Below are 18,506 nucleotides of genomic sequence, written 5' to 3' on the forward strand. Positions count from 1 at the left end.
CAGGCTAGAATTTATTTACTTTGTTTATAGTCCACCTTTCTCACTGAGATGCAAGCTGTCTAGTCTGAAATCTAGTTTTCTGTGCACAGGGAGTTCTTGTATTCAGGCATCACAACCAATTGAACGTAGTTTGATTAAGCTCCAGTCAAGCTCCATGTGCTGGTTGGGGGTGGGGGCAAGCTAAGGCTCAAATATTAGTGCAGTTGCCATTGTCTTAAAGGAGAGTTGAGTGCCTTCTCGTGTATTAAATCACAAGCTATATCCAATACACTTACACGACTGCTTTACACACAAGCATCACAATAACAATTAATATGGCCTTTGGAAGGAAAATTTGCCATGTGCAAAGTATTCTAGGTTGCATGATGGGAGAAGGAGATGCCTATACAGTCAATGGGCAATCTTAAAGGAAAACTTCTGGAGAAAATGTGCTTACAACATTTCATTTTTCTGTTCTAGTCCTATAAGGTTAAAATAGTATCATGGAGTAAAAAGACGTTATAGATATTAAAATCACATTTTAATTCATGTTTCCTTTATAGATAACACAAAATATGCATACAGTCCTGGATGTCCAGTTTTCTACTGCTTACAGGATATTATGAGAGTCTGCAGTGAATCAAGCACTCACTTTGCTACACTTACAGCTAGAATGTTAATTCACTTGGATAAGTAAGAAACAGACCTACTTATGTGTGAAAAATACAGTTATCAGTAAAGCTAACCGTCAAGAATTAGATAATATTTTCCTGTTCTTTTTTTTTTTTTTGCCTTAAAATAATAGTCCAAGTCATTTTCATAGTCCTGAACAAAGCCCATTGACTTTGTTGGGCTTAGCCTTAAAGACTTAACAGATGTATTATGGCGCATAGCCCAACTCCGTGCATGCTTGCTTATGGAAACGTATGCCCCAATGCATTTGTTAATGTTTGAGCAGTGAGAAAACTTTTTATTGTTATAGATTATTTTGTTATTTAATGATATGTTATTTTTATGGAGGGCTTTAACTTATAAATAAGTTACTTATAAATAAATACAATGTCGACCAAAGCAACAGTGATGGAAAACTCATGCTGAGTCATAGCATGAATCAGAACCTATTTTGTAGGCCTGTGAAATGGTAGTGAAAGTCCTTCCGTCAGCTGAATTTTTTCCCCCTTCCGTCAGCTGAATTGCATCCAGTACATCTGTTCCGGTTGCCTTGACAATGCCTAAGTCTGAGTCTCTCTGTGATAGTGCATTGGCTATTAGCTGTTTTTGCACATTCCTTTGCTCTCTGATTCTGTCCAACCAGGACAGTGAAGGGCAAACCATCTGCCACCGGAGGCTTCTGACCATGCAAAGCCAGCGTCTTTCAGTCAGCCAGAAAGAATCTAGTGCCGGGGAAAGTACAGTTCACGGGAGGTCTGCTTCCACATCAGACAAAAAGAAGGGTTGCAAATGAGTGCACGGCCATTCCGTTTCAGTTGGTATTACTCACAAGTTATGTAGAGGAATGTAGGTTTAGTGGTGACTATCTTCAACGGGATGAGGGCCACAAAGTGTGTCTTTGTGCAGGATTAGTATAATGCCATTTACTCAAGTAAAAGAGCCCCGTGGCGCAGAGTGGTAAGGTGCAGTACTGTAGTCAAAGCTGTTCTCATGACCAGAGTTTAATCCTGACAGAAGTCTGTTTCAGGTAGCCGGCTCAAGGTTGACTCAGCCTTCCATCCTTCCGAGGTCGGTAAAATCAGTACCCAGCTTGCTGGGGGTAAAGTGTAGATGACTGGGGAAGGCAACAGCAAACTACCCCGCAAACATAGTCTGCCTAGTAAACATCAGGATGTGACGTCACCCCGTGGGTCAGTAATGACCCGGTGCTTGCCCAGGGGACTATCTTTATTTACTCAGGTACACAGTTAGTACAGATTAATCTGCAGTTATATGAATCATTGCTAATGAGGCTTATCCAATCTGTTCCACAGGTGGCTAGAAGAACGGCATTCACAGTCACATTCTATCCCAGCTTTATTCAGACCATCTCCCCTAGAGCGAATTAAAACAAATGTTACAAACCCTGCATATGCTGTTGAACCTGGGCAAGCGGAAAGCTTACTTCACATGGGATACACTGCATTAGAAATCAAGAGTAAAATGCTGGCTCTTGAGAAAGCAGACATGTGTATCTACAACCCTTTGTTTGGGTCAGATCTTCAGTATACCAATCGGGTAGGATGACAGAATTACAATTTCAGGAAAGCTTTTGTATCCGTGTTAGATTTTAATGTTAAAGCGTATATTTTGAATCTTTTTTTTTATTACATGGTGTTTCCAGGTTGATAAAGTGGTTATAAATCCGTACTTTGGACTTGGGGCTCCAGACTACTCAAAAATACAGATTCCAAAGTGTGAAAAGTGGCAGCGCAGCATGAGCAGTGTCATGGAGGACAAGTATTGTGTCACTTTTTTTCATTTTGTGTTCATAAAAAGACTTTCTTCCAGTTGGTCTCTGAGGACCAAACTCTGTAATCTGTCTTAGATGGGTGGGGGGGGGGGGAAAGAGCAGCTATGATCATAGCTCAGGTTCTTTTTAACTTCTCCCTCAATGTGTGTTGGTTCTTAAAGTGAAATACCCTACCAATACCCTACTTGCAATATCACCTTAAAGTGCTATTTGTTACAGTGCATGAATGGGAAAACATCTAGCTCAATGACTGCCTTATGTGTATTAATAAAATCTCATTAGTGAATTATCAGTTGATTTGAACGTCACAGATGCTCAACACGGCCAACATACTGCATCTTTTCATTTTTTTTTTCTTCTAGGGAAAGGCAGTGGGTTGATGACTTTCCTCTTCACCGTAGTGCTTGTGAAGGAGACACGGAGTTGTTGAGCCAACTTCTAGATGAAAACCTTTCAGTAAACCAGTTGGACAATGACCACTGGGCACCTATCCATTATGCATGCTGGTAAGCAGAACACTCTTTCCAAATGAAAAATATAATGGCATCTATCTGTTTGCAACGGCCAAGAATCAGAATGGTCTATGCAGATAAAGGATTATGGCTCTGCAGTAGAGGGCTAGCTTAATTCCATTGAGATCTACAGGACAAAGTATACTGGTACACTCTAGGGAAGGGGTGTCAAACATAAGGCCTGAGGGCCAGATCTGGCCCCTGGAGAGCTCTTATCCGGCCTGCGAGCCAGCCGAGGCAGCCACCTCCCACTCAATCTGGGCTGGCAAGGCATGGCCCAGCCCAATGAAGTGACATTTATGTCATATCCGGTCCTCGTAACAATGGAGTTCAACACCCCTGCTCTAAGGCATAGTAGGAGGAAGGCAGCTCCAGGGACTAGGATCACATGAAGCAGTTTTAGCTTCCACTCTTTCCTTTTCTTCCATTCACTTCTATGTAGAATACTTAAGCTCTGAATCTAAGGAGAATCTTGCAGTGGGGGCAAAATTCATCGTATGCTCCTGACCACAAGTGTCCTGGCCTCCACTGATAGGGCCCAAGTGGGGACTTGCAGTGTTATATATCACAACCCCTTTGGGGGTTCTGTGCAAGATACAGATCCTTCCTACTCATGAACACACACACACTGTATCATAATGATGGCATCTCGCTCCTTTCTAATCATTATTACATTTTAGTTGCAGAAACTTAGCCCAGAATTCAGTGACAAGCAGCCTGGCATTTGCAGAGTTGTTATGAAAAGCTACATGGCTCTCACGATATTATCCTTGGAAATGATATTTGAAAGTTTTGAGGAAAGTACTAGGAAAAAATTCAAAAATATTGAAAAATTACATGGAATTAGAATGGTTGTTTTCCCCCTTATCTATACAGCAGTGACACACACAATCTCCTCAGTAAATTGCAAACATAATATTTATTTATTTATTTATTTACATTATTTAGAGTCCGCCTTTCTCACTGGGACTCAGAGTGGATTGCATAGATTAAATCAGTACAATCTACAGAGTGTAAATTTGGGAAGTGTATGATGTTATTCTAGGAGGGTATTTAGCTCACCCGACCTAAAATTACTCACAAGAAACATCTGTTCTTTGCATCGCATGTGGAATCTTCTCTTTGTTTTTGACACCACTCATGTTTACTCTCTGTGTAGGTACGGAAAAGCTGAAGCCACTCGGATGCTGTTAGAGAAAGGCAAATGCAATCCCAACTTGCTGAACGGACAGCTTAGCTCGCCTCTTCATTTTGCTGCTGGGGGAGGGCATGCTGATATTGTTCAGATTCTCCTAGGTCATCCAGAAATTGACAGAGTAAGATTAATTTCTCATTCCTAGTTTCTCGTTCTGCCTTTGAACACTGCTTTGCCAACTGTAAAGCTTAAAACAGTGAAAATACAAAAAACAGGTAGCAAAACAGGAAGTACTTTTCTGTTTTCGGCCTGCCGTTGGCTATTCTGAACCATAAGAACCTGGTACCGGGTCAGTACTCTGACCATGTAGGTTGCAAATGATACACTTGCACACAGAGCTGACCAATTCCATGTGTTGGAGTTGGGAAACACAGAGCACAAGCAGAATCATGCCAATGCAAGGCGACTGCTAGCCCAAAAGAAGAATGGTATGTGCTCCAGCGCTTACAGGGGTTCTTATCTTTAGAAAGCTGTATTTGTAATATTTCATATTTCTGTTTATAGCATATTACAGATCAACAAGGAAGAATGCCGTTGAACATCTGCGAAGAGAACAAACAAAATGAATGGGAAAAAACAGCTAACTTGCTTAAAGAAGCCATAAATAAACCAGTATGCATTACCCTTTTGAACATTTATTGATCATTTGTTTATAAGCACTAGTCTTGTGTGTAGTGACCAGAATTCGAGTACCTGATTCCGTGAGCGAATAACTAAAATATAAGTGCATCGTGATATCTATTAGGATTTTATCATTTCCATCTTAAACATTAATTTTGCCTTTAAGATAATATCTGGTAGTACAACTGGAAACAGTATACAAATTTCAGTTCAGCATGCTGCTTGATTATGTTTCTTTATTTACATGGGACTTTCTTGAACGACTCTTCCACAAGGCTCCGGGAGTAGTGCAGTTTTAAGAACACTTTCCTGAGAGCTAACCTCACCTGAGTAGATTCAACTTAACATGGCTCTCTAACAGTGCCTTCTTAAGCAGGTCTACTCAGAGTCCTACTCAGGTCTATTCAGTGGGGCATGCTGTCAGGAAAGTGTGTGTAGGATTGCACTGTAAGAGGCAAGACTGTGTCTCTCCCAAGGTTTGTAGGGGGAATGCCTTTTGACGACTGTGCAGGAACTTAAATTAGTTCAGAATGTGGTGGCCAGGTTGCTGACAGAGGTAGGATACAGATTATGTCACCAATGTGCTAAAAGATTTGCATTGAGTGCCCGTCTGTTACTGGGCTCAGTTCGGAGTGCTGGGACTTTCCTTTAAGGCCCTAATGGCTTGGATACCTGAAGGACCCCCTCCCATCCTGTTGAGTCCTCCAGTGAAGGGCCACATCGTAAGTGCTATTGGCCCCTTAACCACTGAGGTGAGGTGGGTGACAAGAGATGGGGGCTTCTTGCGGAGGTGCTATACCTGTGGAATTCTTTCCCTTTTGAAGCTTGTTTGTCATCCATATTGAGAGCCAGCGTGGTGGTGTGGTTGAGAGCAGTGGACTCTAATCTGGAAACTGGATTTGATTCCCCACTCCTCCACATAAAGCCTGCTGGGTGATCTTGGGCCAGTCACAGTTCTCTCTGAGCTCTCTCAGCTTCACCTACCTCACAAGGTGTTTTGTTGTGGGGAGGGGGAGGGAAGGCGATTGTAAGCTGCTTTGAGACTTCTTAAAAGGTAGAGAAAAGTGAGGTATAAAAACCAACTCTTCTTCTTCCATACAGTGCTAAGAGACAGCACTTTTGTAGTCAGCCAAAGTTTGTCCACTTATGTTTTCAATATATCCTATAGTATGAGAAGGTGCGAATTTATCGAATGGATGGATCATACCGCTCTGTTGAGCTGAAACATGGAAACAACTCTACAGTGCAACAGATAATGGAAGGAATGCATCTTTCTCCAGAAACACAGCAGTACTTCACAATCTGGATCTGTTCTGAAAACCTTAGTAAGTAATAAACACTTAAGGGACTATATAATATACCCTTTTTGTGGCAGTTGTCCTGTGCCAAAAGCCGTAAAATATTAATAATGAAAGGAAAAGATGTGGGTTTAAATCCTTGTTGACTTGTACACTCACTAAGACCTGAACTGGAATTAGTTTTATGTAGGTGGTAGCAACTTTGGGGAGAAAGAAGTATTGGAAATTTCTATGCAGTCACTACTACTTTCTCCAAAGCAAAGTATTTAAGATTTAGATCTAAATAATTTTAAACATACACAAAATACTAAAACATAGTTAAAATAAGTCTTGCATTGCCTTCTGTGGACACTTGAAGAAGGCTCCATGAAAGCTTATGCTACATTAAAAACGTATTAGCCTATAAAATATCACAAGATCCCTGTTTAGTATACCACTGATGGTTTTTCTTTGGCTGTGAAGCCGCTTTGAACTTTGTGTTATCGTGGACCTAATGAATATTGCATGGCTTTTCAAAAGATACTACTTCCTTATTGACTTTTTAGTGTGTGTTTAAAGGCAGTGATTTTCTACAATAAAGCTGATTGCATTTTTCAAGGACACTTACATAAACAATAGTATATGAGAATGCTGGTAGAATTGTTGAAAATGCAATATAGATTGAATTAGCTGTCATTAAATTCATATTTATAAAATGGTTTGGGCTTTAAAAAATAGCCTTTACATTAAACAGTATAGTGTTCACATATACGTGATCTGTACTTACATGGTTTGCATCTGTTGTACAGGTCTCCAGTTGAAGCCATATCACAAACCTTTGCAGCATGTCCATGACTGGCCTGAAATACTCACTGAACTGACAAATTTGGACCCTCAAAGGGAAACCCCCCAGCTTTTCTTGAGGAGGGATGTGAGACTTCCTCTGGTGGTTGAAAAAAAGGTTGGCCCTTGCATGTTCTACTATATCATATACAGGTTCAAAACCAGTCTTCCTAATTGAGTGATCTCTCCAGAAGGAGAGCAGCCATCTTATAAAGCAGAAATGCTATAGGCCTGCATGAAGAGCATATGGACCCATAGGTCCATTTAGCTTAATATTGATTCTAACTGGCAGTGGCCAGTCTCAGGGAAAGGATGGCCTTTCCCAACACTTGCTAACCTTTTTAACTGAAGATGCCAGGGATTAATCGTTTGACACACTGCAGGCAAACCCTGTGTTCTATTGGTAAGCCCTGGAACTCAATCTTGGTTTAAGTTTCTGCCAGGTAGTCACCATGTTTTCTACAGTTGGATGACCCTTAATTTCTTCTAGGTTTTTCTTCCAGTTTTTCCCCCAAAGCAGATAGTGTACTCCATATTGCAGTCCTGCAAGTTCCAGTTTAGTACTTCTTTCATTAATCTGCATGATCCAGTCTTTGATCCATACCAATGTTGCCGCTCGGTGATACATAATTAGGTTTGGAAGTGCCATTCCCCCTCTTTTCTTTTCGTCCGTCATAATTTTAAATTTTATTCGGGGGCGTTTCTTGTCCCAAACAAATCTATTGATTTTTCGTTGCCAGGATGTTAGTATTTCATCTGCAATTTTGATGGGTAACGTCTGGAATAGAAAGTTTAATCTTGGCAGGATATTCATTTTAACTATAGCTATTCTACCTAGTGCTCTTAAGTTTAACTTAACAGTTCATTAAGTTAAACTGAAGCTGCTACTTGGGTGAGGCATCAGCCTGTTTTGGAATGGATTGCACTTCCCTAAAGGAGCAGGTTCACAGCTTAGGGTGTTAACATCCATGTTTACAGATGGCTGCTGAGGTATAACCTGTAGTATGCAGTGCCTTCAACCAACTTGGTGTTTCAGATATGGCCTTTCTTGGGAAAAACAAAGATGTGGCTAGACCTTAGCAACTCATCTTTTATGCGTATACAGTTACTGATACTACAATTATTCTTGCTCAGTAAGTTTATTGATTGGCTTGCTTGTTTATTATGCTCTAGATTGAGGATCCACTGGCTATCCTTATCCTGTTTGATGAGGCCAGGTACAATTTGCTGAAAGGTTTCTACACCTCACCTGATGCCAAGCTGATAACCCTTGCAAGTCTTCTGCTGCAAATAGTCTATGGAAATTATGAAAGTAAAAAACACAAACAGGGTTTCCTGAAGTGAGTGAGTTTGCTACTATTTTATTTCAGTTATATTATTCATGGGGGGGGGGGAACATTCTGAATGAGTATATGAGTTCCTTTAGAACGTCTGTCTTCAACTGGTGAATTGGGACCTGCAAGTGCCTCTTAAACTAAATAATTCAATAGAAATGAAGAGGGCCACCTGCCAGGGAAAAAAAACCCAATTCAGAATTCACAGGTAAGGAACATTCTTATTGGTTCTAGGGTTTCCTGGATGACTCTTCAAGCCTTTGCGGTCTTGCTTCAGGACCAGATTGGAACAAACTGCAGGTGCAGGTTGATAAGGGGAATGCCTCTTTACAAATTTTGCAGGATTGCTCAGCTGCCTTTTGAAACAGTTGATCGCTGATTCTATTACGGAGCTTGGAGTATGGTGTAAAGAACAGGGGGAAGTGTTTAAATAATTTAAATCTTTCTTAGGAGACCATGTTCCGAAGGATGTGATTTCATTTTCTCAGAATTAGTGGCAAGGGGTTTTAATCTGGTGTTCTCTAGGGGGTAGTTTTATCCTCTATGCCTTTTGATATCTATGTAGGACCACTGAATAAGGTCATCCAAAGTTAATAAAGTAGGGTGTCATCTAAGCCTGTTGAAGCATCCTTCTCTGCTTTAGGTGGCTGAGGGAGAGCTACCCAGTCAAGATGGAGGCAGTGCTAGTTGGCCTTGCGTCCTTTACAGGAAAACAGTCGGCTAAAAATATATTAAGTGCATAAAAGTGTATGTCATTTGCTTGATAGAGAGCCAGTGTAGTGTAGTGGTTAAGAGCGGCGGGACTCTGTAATCTGGAGAATCGGGTTCAATTCACCACTCCTCCACGTGAAGCCTGCTGGGTGACCTTGGGCCAGTCACAGTTCTCTCAGCCCACACGGAGGAAGGCAATGGCAAACCAACTCTGAATGTCTCTTGCCTTGAAAACCCTATGGGGTCGCCATAAGTCAGCTGTGACTTGACGGCGCTTTACATACACACAATTTGCTTGATGCATTTTTGTCCGATCTGTCCTCTAGGAAGCTCAAGATGATATACACAGTCCTCTTATCCTCCATTTTATCCTCACAGCAACCCTGTGAGGTAGGTTAGTCTGAGAGATAACTGGCTCATGGTCACCCAGTGATTTTCATGGTGAGTAGGGCTTTTGAATCTGATCTCCCCAAGCATAGTACAACACTATTATACCACACTGAGTTTCTAACATAATTATACAACCAATGTTTCAAAATATATTTATCAATATGATCTGTGGGAGGCTGCAAAAAATGAGGGAGAGTTGGGTTTGGGGGCTTTCCCCCATTTTCTGCAAGGGACAGATGTCTTTACACTTTTGATGACATTCATTTAATATTAATATTTATTTTGAAAGTTTTGCTATGGGTTTTCTGTAGTACTTTATCCTTTCTGCTCCCCTGTTCCCTTGGTTGTTTTTGACCATATTTGCCTGGAGGTAAAAAGTTGTACATGTAACAACTATTTTGTAAAAGTTAAAGGGCAACGTCTATTTTGTTAATGAAAGTAAATCAATTGGGTCAGTCATATGACATAGAATAAAATGTGTGCTTAATTGAACATATCGTTACAGATCTAGCTACCATTTGTCAGGTAGTGCAGTTAACACACATTGTCTCAACATGCTTTCCTTGTTCAATTTCCATCAAGAGACAGAATTCTGCTCCCAAATGACCCTTCTTTCACATGCTGTGTTTATCACCAGCCATCCATTAGAAAATAGGTACTATTGGCTAGCTCTTCTGGCTGTGCTTCCTGTGCATGCCATGCTTTGTTTTATGTGTTTGTAGATCACTGCCCCAGCTGGAGTGAAATAAAAAAGCAGGGATTTGGTGTTAGGAACAGAACTTTTAAAAAAAAAAAACCTCTGGACTTCTGAATATGTTTACACCTGGAAGCAAGTCCTGTTGATTGTGAGTGTAAGATTGCAGCTGTAATATGAACCATGTTATATTTTTATAGTAGTCGCTCCATTCCATCAGTAGTCCACTGTACTTGAAACGTCAGGAAATCTAGCGGACTATTCTGATCAAAACACTTCTTGTGAGAATTTAAATATCTTCTTTGGCTTCCGGTCATAATTTAAAGTTCTGGTTCTGATCTAGAAAGCTCTATATACTGTAGTTTGCAACTAGACTATCTAAAGCAGTGCTTCCCAACCTGTTTTCTGGGGGGTCGTCGCTGGTCACGTTTTCCTTCCTACTTGCCTTCCAGCAGCTGGGTGTGACCTCCTGAGGGCAGCGGGTGCGCCGGCCTCCTGCTCGTCTCCCGGCTCTCCGCCTCTCCTTCCCTGGGTCCAAGGCCCCAGCGCCTCCACCGCTGCTCAGCCTCCGCAGCCCGGCGGCAGCGGCCCCTCCTCCTCCTCCTCCATACAGCCAAACAGGCAGTTCCTTCCCCGCCCTCCTCTTCCTTCCCCGGTCTGCCCCTTCCCTTCCTGCCGCTGGGATCGCAGGAGGGAGGAGGCGGGGATGGGAGACGACTACTCTTCTTCCCCCCCTTCTTCCTCCTCCTCCTCCTTTCCTTCCCTGGCTTCTGGGAGGATAGAGTCTTGTTTGGGGGGCTTCCTAGAGGCACCCGGTTTGGCCCCTATGTGAACAGACGGCTGGACTCGATGGGCCTTGGTCTGATCCAGCTGGGCCTTTTCTTATGTTCTTAGGATCTCCTGTGGCAGCTTTGCCTCCCCTTCCCAGGGGGGGGGGAACAACAAGGCCGGGAGGTTGAAGAAAACAAAACAGGCGATAATGGGGAGGGAGATTAAAAGGCAACTGCTGCGTGGTCGCTATTCTGGCCTTCCGGTGTGCCTTTCTTTTGGGAGGCCTGAAAAGTTTGAGAAAAAACTTAAATATTCAGAAGACTATCTAAAATTTGGCTTTACCACCTTGATCAGCAATGGCATAGAGAAGCCACAATGCGTTTTGTGCATATGAATTTATTCCCATATGAATTTACCGATTCATTGAGATTATCTTCAAAGACTCTACTCTGGGTACCCCTACATTTAGGGCTTAGGTGACTAGCAACCCATGGACAAGGAACTTTTCATCAGTAACACCATGGCTCTGGTAAACCCTCTAGCTCAGGCACTTGTTTGGCATCTTTCTTGTTCAGGTCACAAGTCAAGGAAAGCTTATTTTCCTGGTCTTCTACCAACCGATTTCTTTGCCATTATATTGTGTTGTTTTATTTTTAGGTCGTTGCAGTTATATTGAGTTTAGTAATTTCATATTCGTTAACTGCCTTGAAAGTGTTCAAGCTGAAAGTTGGGGTACGAATGTTTTAAATAAATTATGACCATAACCATTGCTCATATGTAGCAAATCTCTGACACAATCATCCTAAAAGAGCTCCTTATGTACAAAGTTGACTGATTTGAAGATCTAGTTAGTTGTTTTGTAACAGTAAAGGTAAGGTAAAGGTTCCCTGTGCAAGAAACTGGGTCATTCCTGACCCATGGGGTGATGTCACATCCTGACGTTTACTAGGCAGACTTTGTTTACGGGGTGGTTTGCCAGTGCCTTCCCCAGTCATCGTCCCTTTACCCCCAGCAAGCTGGGTCCTCATTTGACCGACCTTGGAAGGATAGAAGGCTGAGTCAACCTTGAGCCGGCTACCTTAAACCAACTTCCGTCGGGATCAAACTCAGGTCGTGAGCAGAGCTTGGATTGCAGCTTACCACTCTGTGCCACGTGGCTCCTTTGTAACTGTAGTTACGTTTTATTGCATTGTTTTGTTTTGTATCTTGTTTGCTGTGCATTGTGATAAAGATGAGAGGTGTATATATATAAAGTAAGGATGCTGCATTGTAGGAAACAATGTACCTCTAGCAGCTGAAGTCATGCACAAAACAGGTGTTTGGAGCTGTCACTGACTGTGGGCATTCTGTCATTCCCCAACAATCAGAGCTTAATTTAAGGACTAGTTGCTCAGCCAGATAGATCATCACATGCAGCAGTAGATGTGAGGTTTCCCACTGCACACCAGGATCTTGAGGCAAAAATTGTTTGTTTTATATCTAAAAAATATAATAAAAATGTTCAATATTTGTGATTGTTATTTCCAGTGAAGAAAACTTAAAATCTATAGTACCAGTCACCAAATTAAAAAGTAAGGCACCACACTGGACAAACAGAATACTTCATGAGTACAAGGTGAGGACACCCATCGACTCTTTGTGGAAACCTTGTCCTTAAGAATGCTCCTTTATTTTCTGGAAATGTTAACATTGACAGTAATACAACAGAGACAAAATAGAGCCCAGTGGTGATTGTTTAGCCATTGATGTTGTCTTGCCATCTTACATCTTCCCCCCCTCACTAAAAGCGAATATATTTTGGCTCTAAATAGAATGGGTCAGATCCAGACTAGCAGATCGGCAAGTGCAAGGGCTTCTGCTCACAGAGTGCTATTCCCCCCCCTTCAGTAGTACAGTATGCCCCCTGACATACTATTCCTGGGCTAGTGGGGACCCCACAGGTACAGGGTTTGGGGACCTCCACAAAGGGGGGAGAAAAACCATGCTCCGTGGGCAGAAATCCTTGCACTCACGGAAGTGCTGTTTTGGACCCAATCCATTGTATCTGGTATCAGTATCAATCTGTTTTAAGTACTATAACTGCATTAAGCTAAATTTTAAAAATCTTTTCCTTTGTATTTGATATCCGGCCATTATTTATGATTTGTAAAATTCAGCTTTATCAGTTTACTTCTTCATTTCTTCATTTCTGACTATTGGTTAACGTGTAGCTCTAGTGAGCACACAGTACTGTAGCTTCCTTAAAAATGTATTCTTCTCATTTTATTCTGCCTAAAGAAACAGAATCAAACAGAGTTAACACTGTCTCTTTTGTGGATGTGTCGCCTTGTTATTTTCAGAGTCTCAGTACTAGTGAGGGTGTGAGCAAAGAGATGCATCACCTGCAGCGCATGTTTTTGCAGAACTGTTGGGAGATCCCAACGTATGGAGCTGCTTTTTTCACAGGACAAGTATTCACAAAAGCGAGCTCAAGTAATCATAAAGTCATCAGAGTGTACGTGGGCGTAAATGTCAAAGGACTGCATCTTCTAAATATGGAAACCAAGGTACGTTCCCTGGCCTTATGGCTATTTTAAGCAGCAAACACAGCCCCTGATTGCACGGTATGAAACAGAGGCACGTGCTTGCCACGCATTACCTATTTTAAGATGCTGCTTTCAGAACATCCAAAATTGCTTTTTAGCTTCTCTACGTTTTAGCACAAAGCTGTTGATAGAAAAGGTTGGGGGAATAACAATAAGCACATATTGGAGGCAAGTTCAAGAACTTTAATTCCCTATCCTTCAACTGAGGAAAGTATAGTGTACAGTTACTAATAAGGAAGCAATGAAAATAGCTTCACTGTGCTGCAAGTGTTCCTCTGGACTGGCCTCTGCCTTTTTAATTATTCCTTGTTTGGGTTGGAATTCCCATTAGAGTGATACTGTGAGGGTCTCTGTCTTTGTGTCTCTGCTTTCCATCACCTGCTGTGTTATCAGTGAACTCGTAAAAGCAGTTCACACCTTCTGGTCTCAGGCGCCAGGCCTGATGGCCCATGTATCTTCCCCCCCCCGCTGTTCTTCCTGCCAGTACTCCCTCAGGCCGATGCGGCCTTGGAAGTGTGATAGCCGCCCAGACTTCCTGGGATCTGTCTGATGTTTTGTATTATGCCAAGCTTGTAACTTCCCATAACAATAAGTGTGAACCCCAGTGCCCCAGTGCCCTGGAGTCAATATATTCTGTAAACCCGTATAGCCCCTCACTTGCAACTTTCTACCTGTGCCTGTCTCATCTCCTGAAGGCTTCAATAAATCGATTGTTTCTGTATCAACGTCTGAGCAACTGATTTGGAGAAGCAAACTCAGAGAGGGGGATCTCTCACATTAAGTTGCAAGTCCTTGCCTCTCGGACTGCAGCTGTACCGCTTTGGACAGAATGTCAGCCGACGAGGACACCACCCCTAACCCCGATGCCCCCAAGGAACCGGACGAGCCGGAGAAGCCGGACCCTAAAGAGGAGGGAGCCAAGCCAAAGAAACCGAAGGGTCGCGCCCCCGACCAAGATCGGGACGGACGTCCCCGGGGGCTCACTTATTGGCTGGACTCTCCCAAGGGCTGGTCGCTCTCGCGGACTGCGGCGAAGGATCGCCGGTTGGCCTTCCCCAGCACGGGACTCGAAGGGGACCCGGCCCGCAAAGAGGCCCTCATGGAGGAAGAACGAAAGCAGTGGCAGGAAGACCGCCGGGCTATGCAGGAGCAGATGGAGATCATGCAACGCGTAATGGGTGAGATGGCCACGACCCTAGATGCGCTGAAATTGCAACCTCCAGCCGGTGCTCCCCCAGACGGGGCGCCAGTAGTTCCGCCCGCAACCCCTGCCCCCCCGGCCCGTCGGGACCTGAAAGTCACGTATGACGGGTCGGGAGACCAGTTGACCTTTTTTATGGTCCAAGTAGACATTTTTATGCGGGAACAAGGCCGAACCTTCGTTTCTGAGGAGTCCCGGGTGCAGTACGTGGCTTCCTTACTGCAAGGGGAGGCGGCTGCCTGGATGGTGTTGCAGTATGAACTCCGCTCGCCGGTGCTGCGAACCCTGGACGAGTTCATGGTAGCACTCCGAAACCGTTTTGAGGACCCGACTCTAGGTGAGCGGGCTAAAGCCTCCCTGATGCAACTGCGCCAAGGGACTAAGTCGGTGGCGCAGTATGCAAGTGAGTTCCAGTCACTGGCTAGCCGAATTCTGGACTGGAGTGAGGCTACCTTGGTACAATGTTTCAGGGAGGGTCTCAACCCAGACCTCCAACATTGGGCCTTCATGCAAGGGAACCCCCCGGATGTGGAAGGTTGGGTTCGCCATGCTGCTGACATCGAGAATCGCAAACAACTCCTGAACTTGTCCAAGCAACGGATTGGGCGAGACCCCAGGCCCCGGGGTGACCGTGGCCGGGAACTCCGGCAAGGGGGTGGCGGGGTCCTCTCGGCCGCGGAACGCCGCAAGCGGTTCGAGGCCGGCGTCTGCCTGATCTGCGGGGGAAAGGGTCACTTTGCATCGCAATGCCCCTCTCGCTCAGGCCGTCCGACCCCTCCCCGCCAAACCCAGGCCGAGCCGACGAAACCGGCCGCCGACAGCCAGCCTCGCCGCAGAAGTGGACCACTGAGCCGGCGCTCCGGCGCACCCTCCGCTCTCCACGCACGTCCCCAGGATGGAGCATCCGACTCTACGGTCCCATCGGGGTCCCGGATTACAAATACCGTCTTCGATTCGGACGGCTCCCCGGAGGCCACTACCCCGTCCCCCTCTTCCAGCGAGGAGGAAGAGTGGGAACAGCCGGCAAAAAACGCCGTCGGTCTGCTGTAGAGGGGGCTCCGCAGCAGACCGTCCCTATCGTTGTGCAAGGAGCTCCACCGATGGTAAGCGCCCAAGAGGACAATGTATTTGTGCGTGTCCATCTGTCCCTACCCAAAGGGGGTCCCCCGTTAGAGGTCCCCGCGTTGGTCGACTCGGGGTGTGCCCGCACCATGATAAATGAGGAAACTGCCAAGAAGTTGGGTGTCCGGCGCAAGCGGCTTCCGGGACCCCTCCGTTTTTCCCAAATGGACGGGAGTGACTTTAAACGGGGCCCGGTGACCCACAGAACTGCAGCCGTGATTATGTCCGTGGGGGAACATTGGGAACGGTTGTATTTCACTATCGCCCCTATTGTAACCCCTGTGGTGTTAGGGATGAACTGGTTAAGGGGGCACAATCCCTCCATTGATTGGGTTAAACGGGTGCTTTCCTTCCCCGAAAACCCCTGTGGGTTGCATGACAAGGAACGGGTACTCAGGACTCCAGCCGCCGCACTGGTAGGGTCCCCCGCCCCAGTCTCTCCTCAATTACCCTCTGAGTACTCGCAATTTACTGATGTTTTTGATGTTAGAGAGTGCGACGAACTGCCTCCCCACAGAGAAACGGACTGTGCCATCGAGATTGTAGGGGAAGGCAAACTGTCTAAGGGAAAGGTTTACCCCATGAGCCCTAGTGAAAAGACAGTGTTGCGAGACTATCTGGATGTCAATCTGGCGAGGGGTTTCATACGCCCCTCCAAGGCTCCTTATTCAGCCCCAGCTTTCTTTGTAAAGAAAAAGACGGGAGATTTAAGACTGTGTATTGACTTTCGCAGACTGAACGCAGTCACCCAGTCTAATGCTTACCCCCTCCCTCTTATTCCTGACCTTCTAGCACAATTAAAGGAGGGCCGAATCTTCACCAAACTGGACTTGGTAGAAGCCTACCACCGCATTCGCATCAAAGAAGGAGACGAACCCAAAACGGCCTTTTCCAGTTGTTTTGGGATGTTTGAGTACCTAGTCATGCCGTTCGGACTTTCGGGGGCTCCGAGTGTCTTTATGCAATTAATTAATGAGGTTTTGCATGATTTGCTGTTTCGGGGGGTGGTGGTATTTCTCGATGACATCCTTATTTACTCTGAAACCATGGAAGACCATGTGCGCCTAGTGCGAGAGGTGCTCCAGCGGCTGCGGGAGCACAAACTGTATGCTAAGGTGTCCAAATGTGAATTCCACCAACCCTCCATTACATTTCTGGGGTATGTGATCTCCCACCAAGGGTTGGAAATGGACCCCGCCAAGGTCCAGGCAGTGCGGGACTGGGAACCCCCCACTACCCGCCGCCAACTTCAGCAGTTTTTGGGGTTTGCCAATTTTTACCGGAACTTCATTCCTAACTTTGCCCAAGTTGCGCTTCCCCTCACTGCCCTGTTGCGTACCAAGGACAAGGGGGCTAGCGCCGCGCTTCCCTCAGCCCGTTTGCAATGGTCCCCCCAGTGCCAGCTAGCTTTTGAACGTTTGAAGCTACTTTTTTCATCCGAACCCGTTTTGGCTCACCCAGATTGCACCAAGCCTTTTGTGGTGCAAGTGGATGCCTCGGATGTAGCCATGGGCGGGGCCCTATTGCAGAGGGATGAGGGGGGACGGTTGAGACCATGCGCCTACTTCTCCAAGAAGTTTTCCCAGTCTGAAATCAACTGGGCCATGTGGGAGAAGGAGGCAGCAGCGGTCAAACATGCCCTTACCATATGGCGACACTTCTTGGAAGGGGCCGAACTGCCATTCGAAGTGTGTACCGATCACAAGAATCTTGAGGCCCTCAAGGGGGCTAGAAAACTCAATGCCAAACAGGTTCGGTGGGCCCAATTTTTCGCTAAGTTCCGGTTCACTCTCAGACATGTCCCTGGCAAAGAAAATGCCCTAGCCGACGCTTTGTCACGACTTCCCCAGTATCGCAACGATTTCGATCGCCCAGTCGACTCCCTGTTCACTCCCGAGCAGCGAGGGGAAGTTCCTAGCTTAGCCGTCACCACCCGGTCCCAAGCCCGACCACCGGAGACCCCCCCTACACTCAAAGGCATCCCGGAAGCCTTCCAACAGCGACTCCGGGACGCCTCCTTGCAGGAGGAGGAGCATCATCTCCTCCCCACTGGTCTGGAACGTACCAACACTTGGTGGGTGCAAGGGGGGAAACTGTACGTCCCCTCCTCTCTTCGCAAGGAAGTATTGGGACTTGTACATGGTGCCAGGCTAGCGGGTCATTTTGGTTTCATAAAAACGCTTCACCTGGTTCGAAGACAATTCTGGTGGCCCGGTATGAGATCTGATGTAGAGTTGTATGTGCGCAGCTGCCCCACCTGCGCCACAGCCAAGAAACGGATGGGAAAACCCCCAGGGCTTCTCAAACCGCTTGAGAGCCCCTCCCGTCCCTGGGAAGTCATCGCCATGGATTTTATCACCGACCTACCTCCGAGTCGGGGAAAAACGGTTCTTTGGGTTATCACAGACCTCTTTTCCAAACAGGTTCACTTCGTTCCATGTGCAGGCCTTCCTTCAGCCCAGGGCTTAGCTAAACTGTTCATCACACACGTCCTCAGGCTACACTCGATCCCGAGGAAGGTCCTCTCCGACCGGGGGGTCCAGTTTGTTGCCAAATTCTGGCGGGCCTTCCTAAAGTTAATGGGAGTGGAAGAGCAGGGCCTTTCTTCCGCCTATCACCCCCAAACGGATGGTCAAACAGAACGAGTAAATGCGGTGGTAGAATGTTATTTGCGTTGCTATGTAAATTTCCACCAGGACGACTGGGTCGACCTGCTGCCATTTGCCGAATATGCGTATAACAATGCGCCTCATTCCTCTACCGGCTTTAGTCCCTTCCAAGTTATATACGGGACGGATTTCGGCCCT

The 18,506-nt window shown here is 45.5% G+C and overlaps 1 protein-coding gene across 1 annotated transcript in view; it reads left to right on the forward strand.

The window, feature by feature from the left end:
• KRIT1 (KRIT1 ankyrin repeat containing) overlaps positions 1-18,506 on the forward strand; it is a 28,307-nt gene that overhangs the window by 4,840 nt on the left and 4,961 nt on the right. The window contains exons 4-14 of the mRNA XM_056857289.1: positions 543-672; positions 1,965-2,208; positions 2,315-2,430; positions 2,806-2,949; positions 4,115-4,271; positions 4,655-4,762; positions 5,940-6,096; positions 6,858-7,009; positions 8,065-8,231; positions 12,319-12,406; positions 13,131-13,337. Of these exons, the coding sequence (XP_056713267.1) occupies positions 543-672; positions 1,965-2,208; positions 2,315-2,430; positions 2,806-2,949; positions 4,115-4,271; positions 4,655-4,762; positions 5,940-6,096; positions 6,858-7,009; positions 8,065-8,231; positions 12,319-12,406; positions 13,131-13,337 (1,670 nt within the window). The remainder of the gene's footprint in view (positions 1-542; positions 673-1,964; positions 2,209-2,314; positions 2,431-2,805; positions 2,950-4,114; positions 4,272-4,654; positions 4,763-5,939; positions 6,097-6,857; positions 7,010-8,064; positions 8,232-12,318; positions 12,407-13,130; positions 13,338-18,506) is intronic.

Source organism: Euleptes europaea, chromosome 11 (assembly GCF_029931775.1).
Source record: "Euleptes europaea isolate rEulEur1 chromosome 11, rEulEur1.hap1, whole genome shotgun sequence".
Classification (NCBI taxonomy): Eukaryota; Metazoa; Chordata; class Lepidosauria; order Squamata; family Sphaerodactylidae; genus Euleptes; species Euleptes europaea.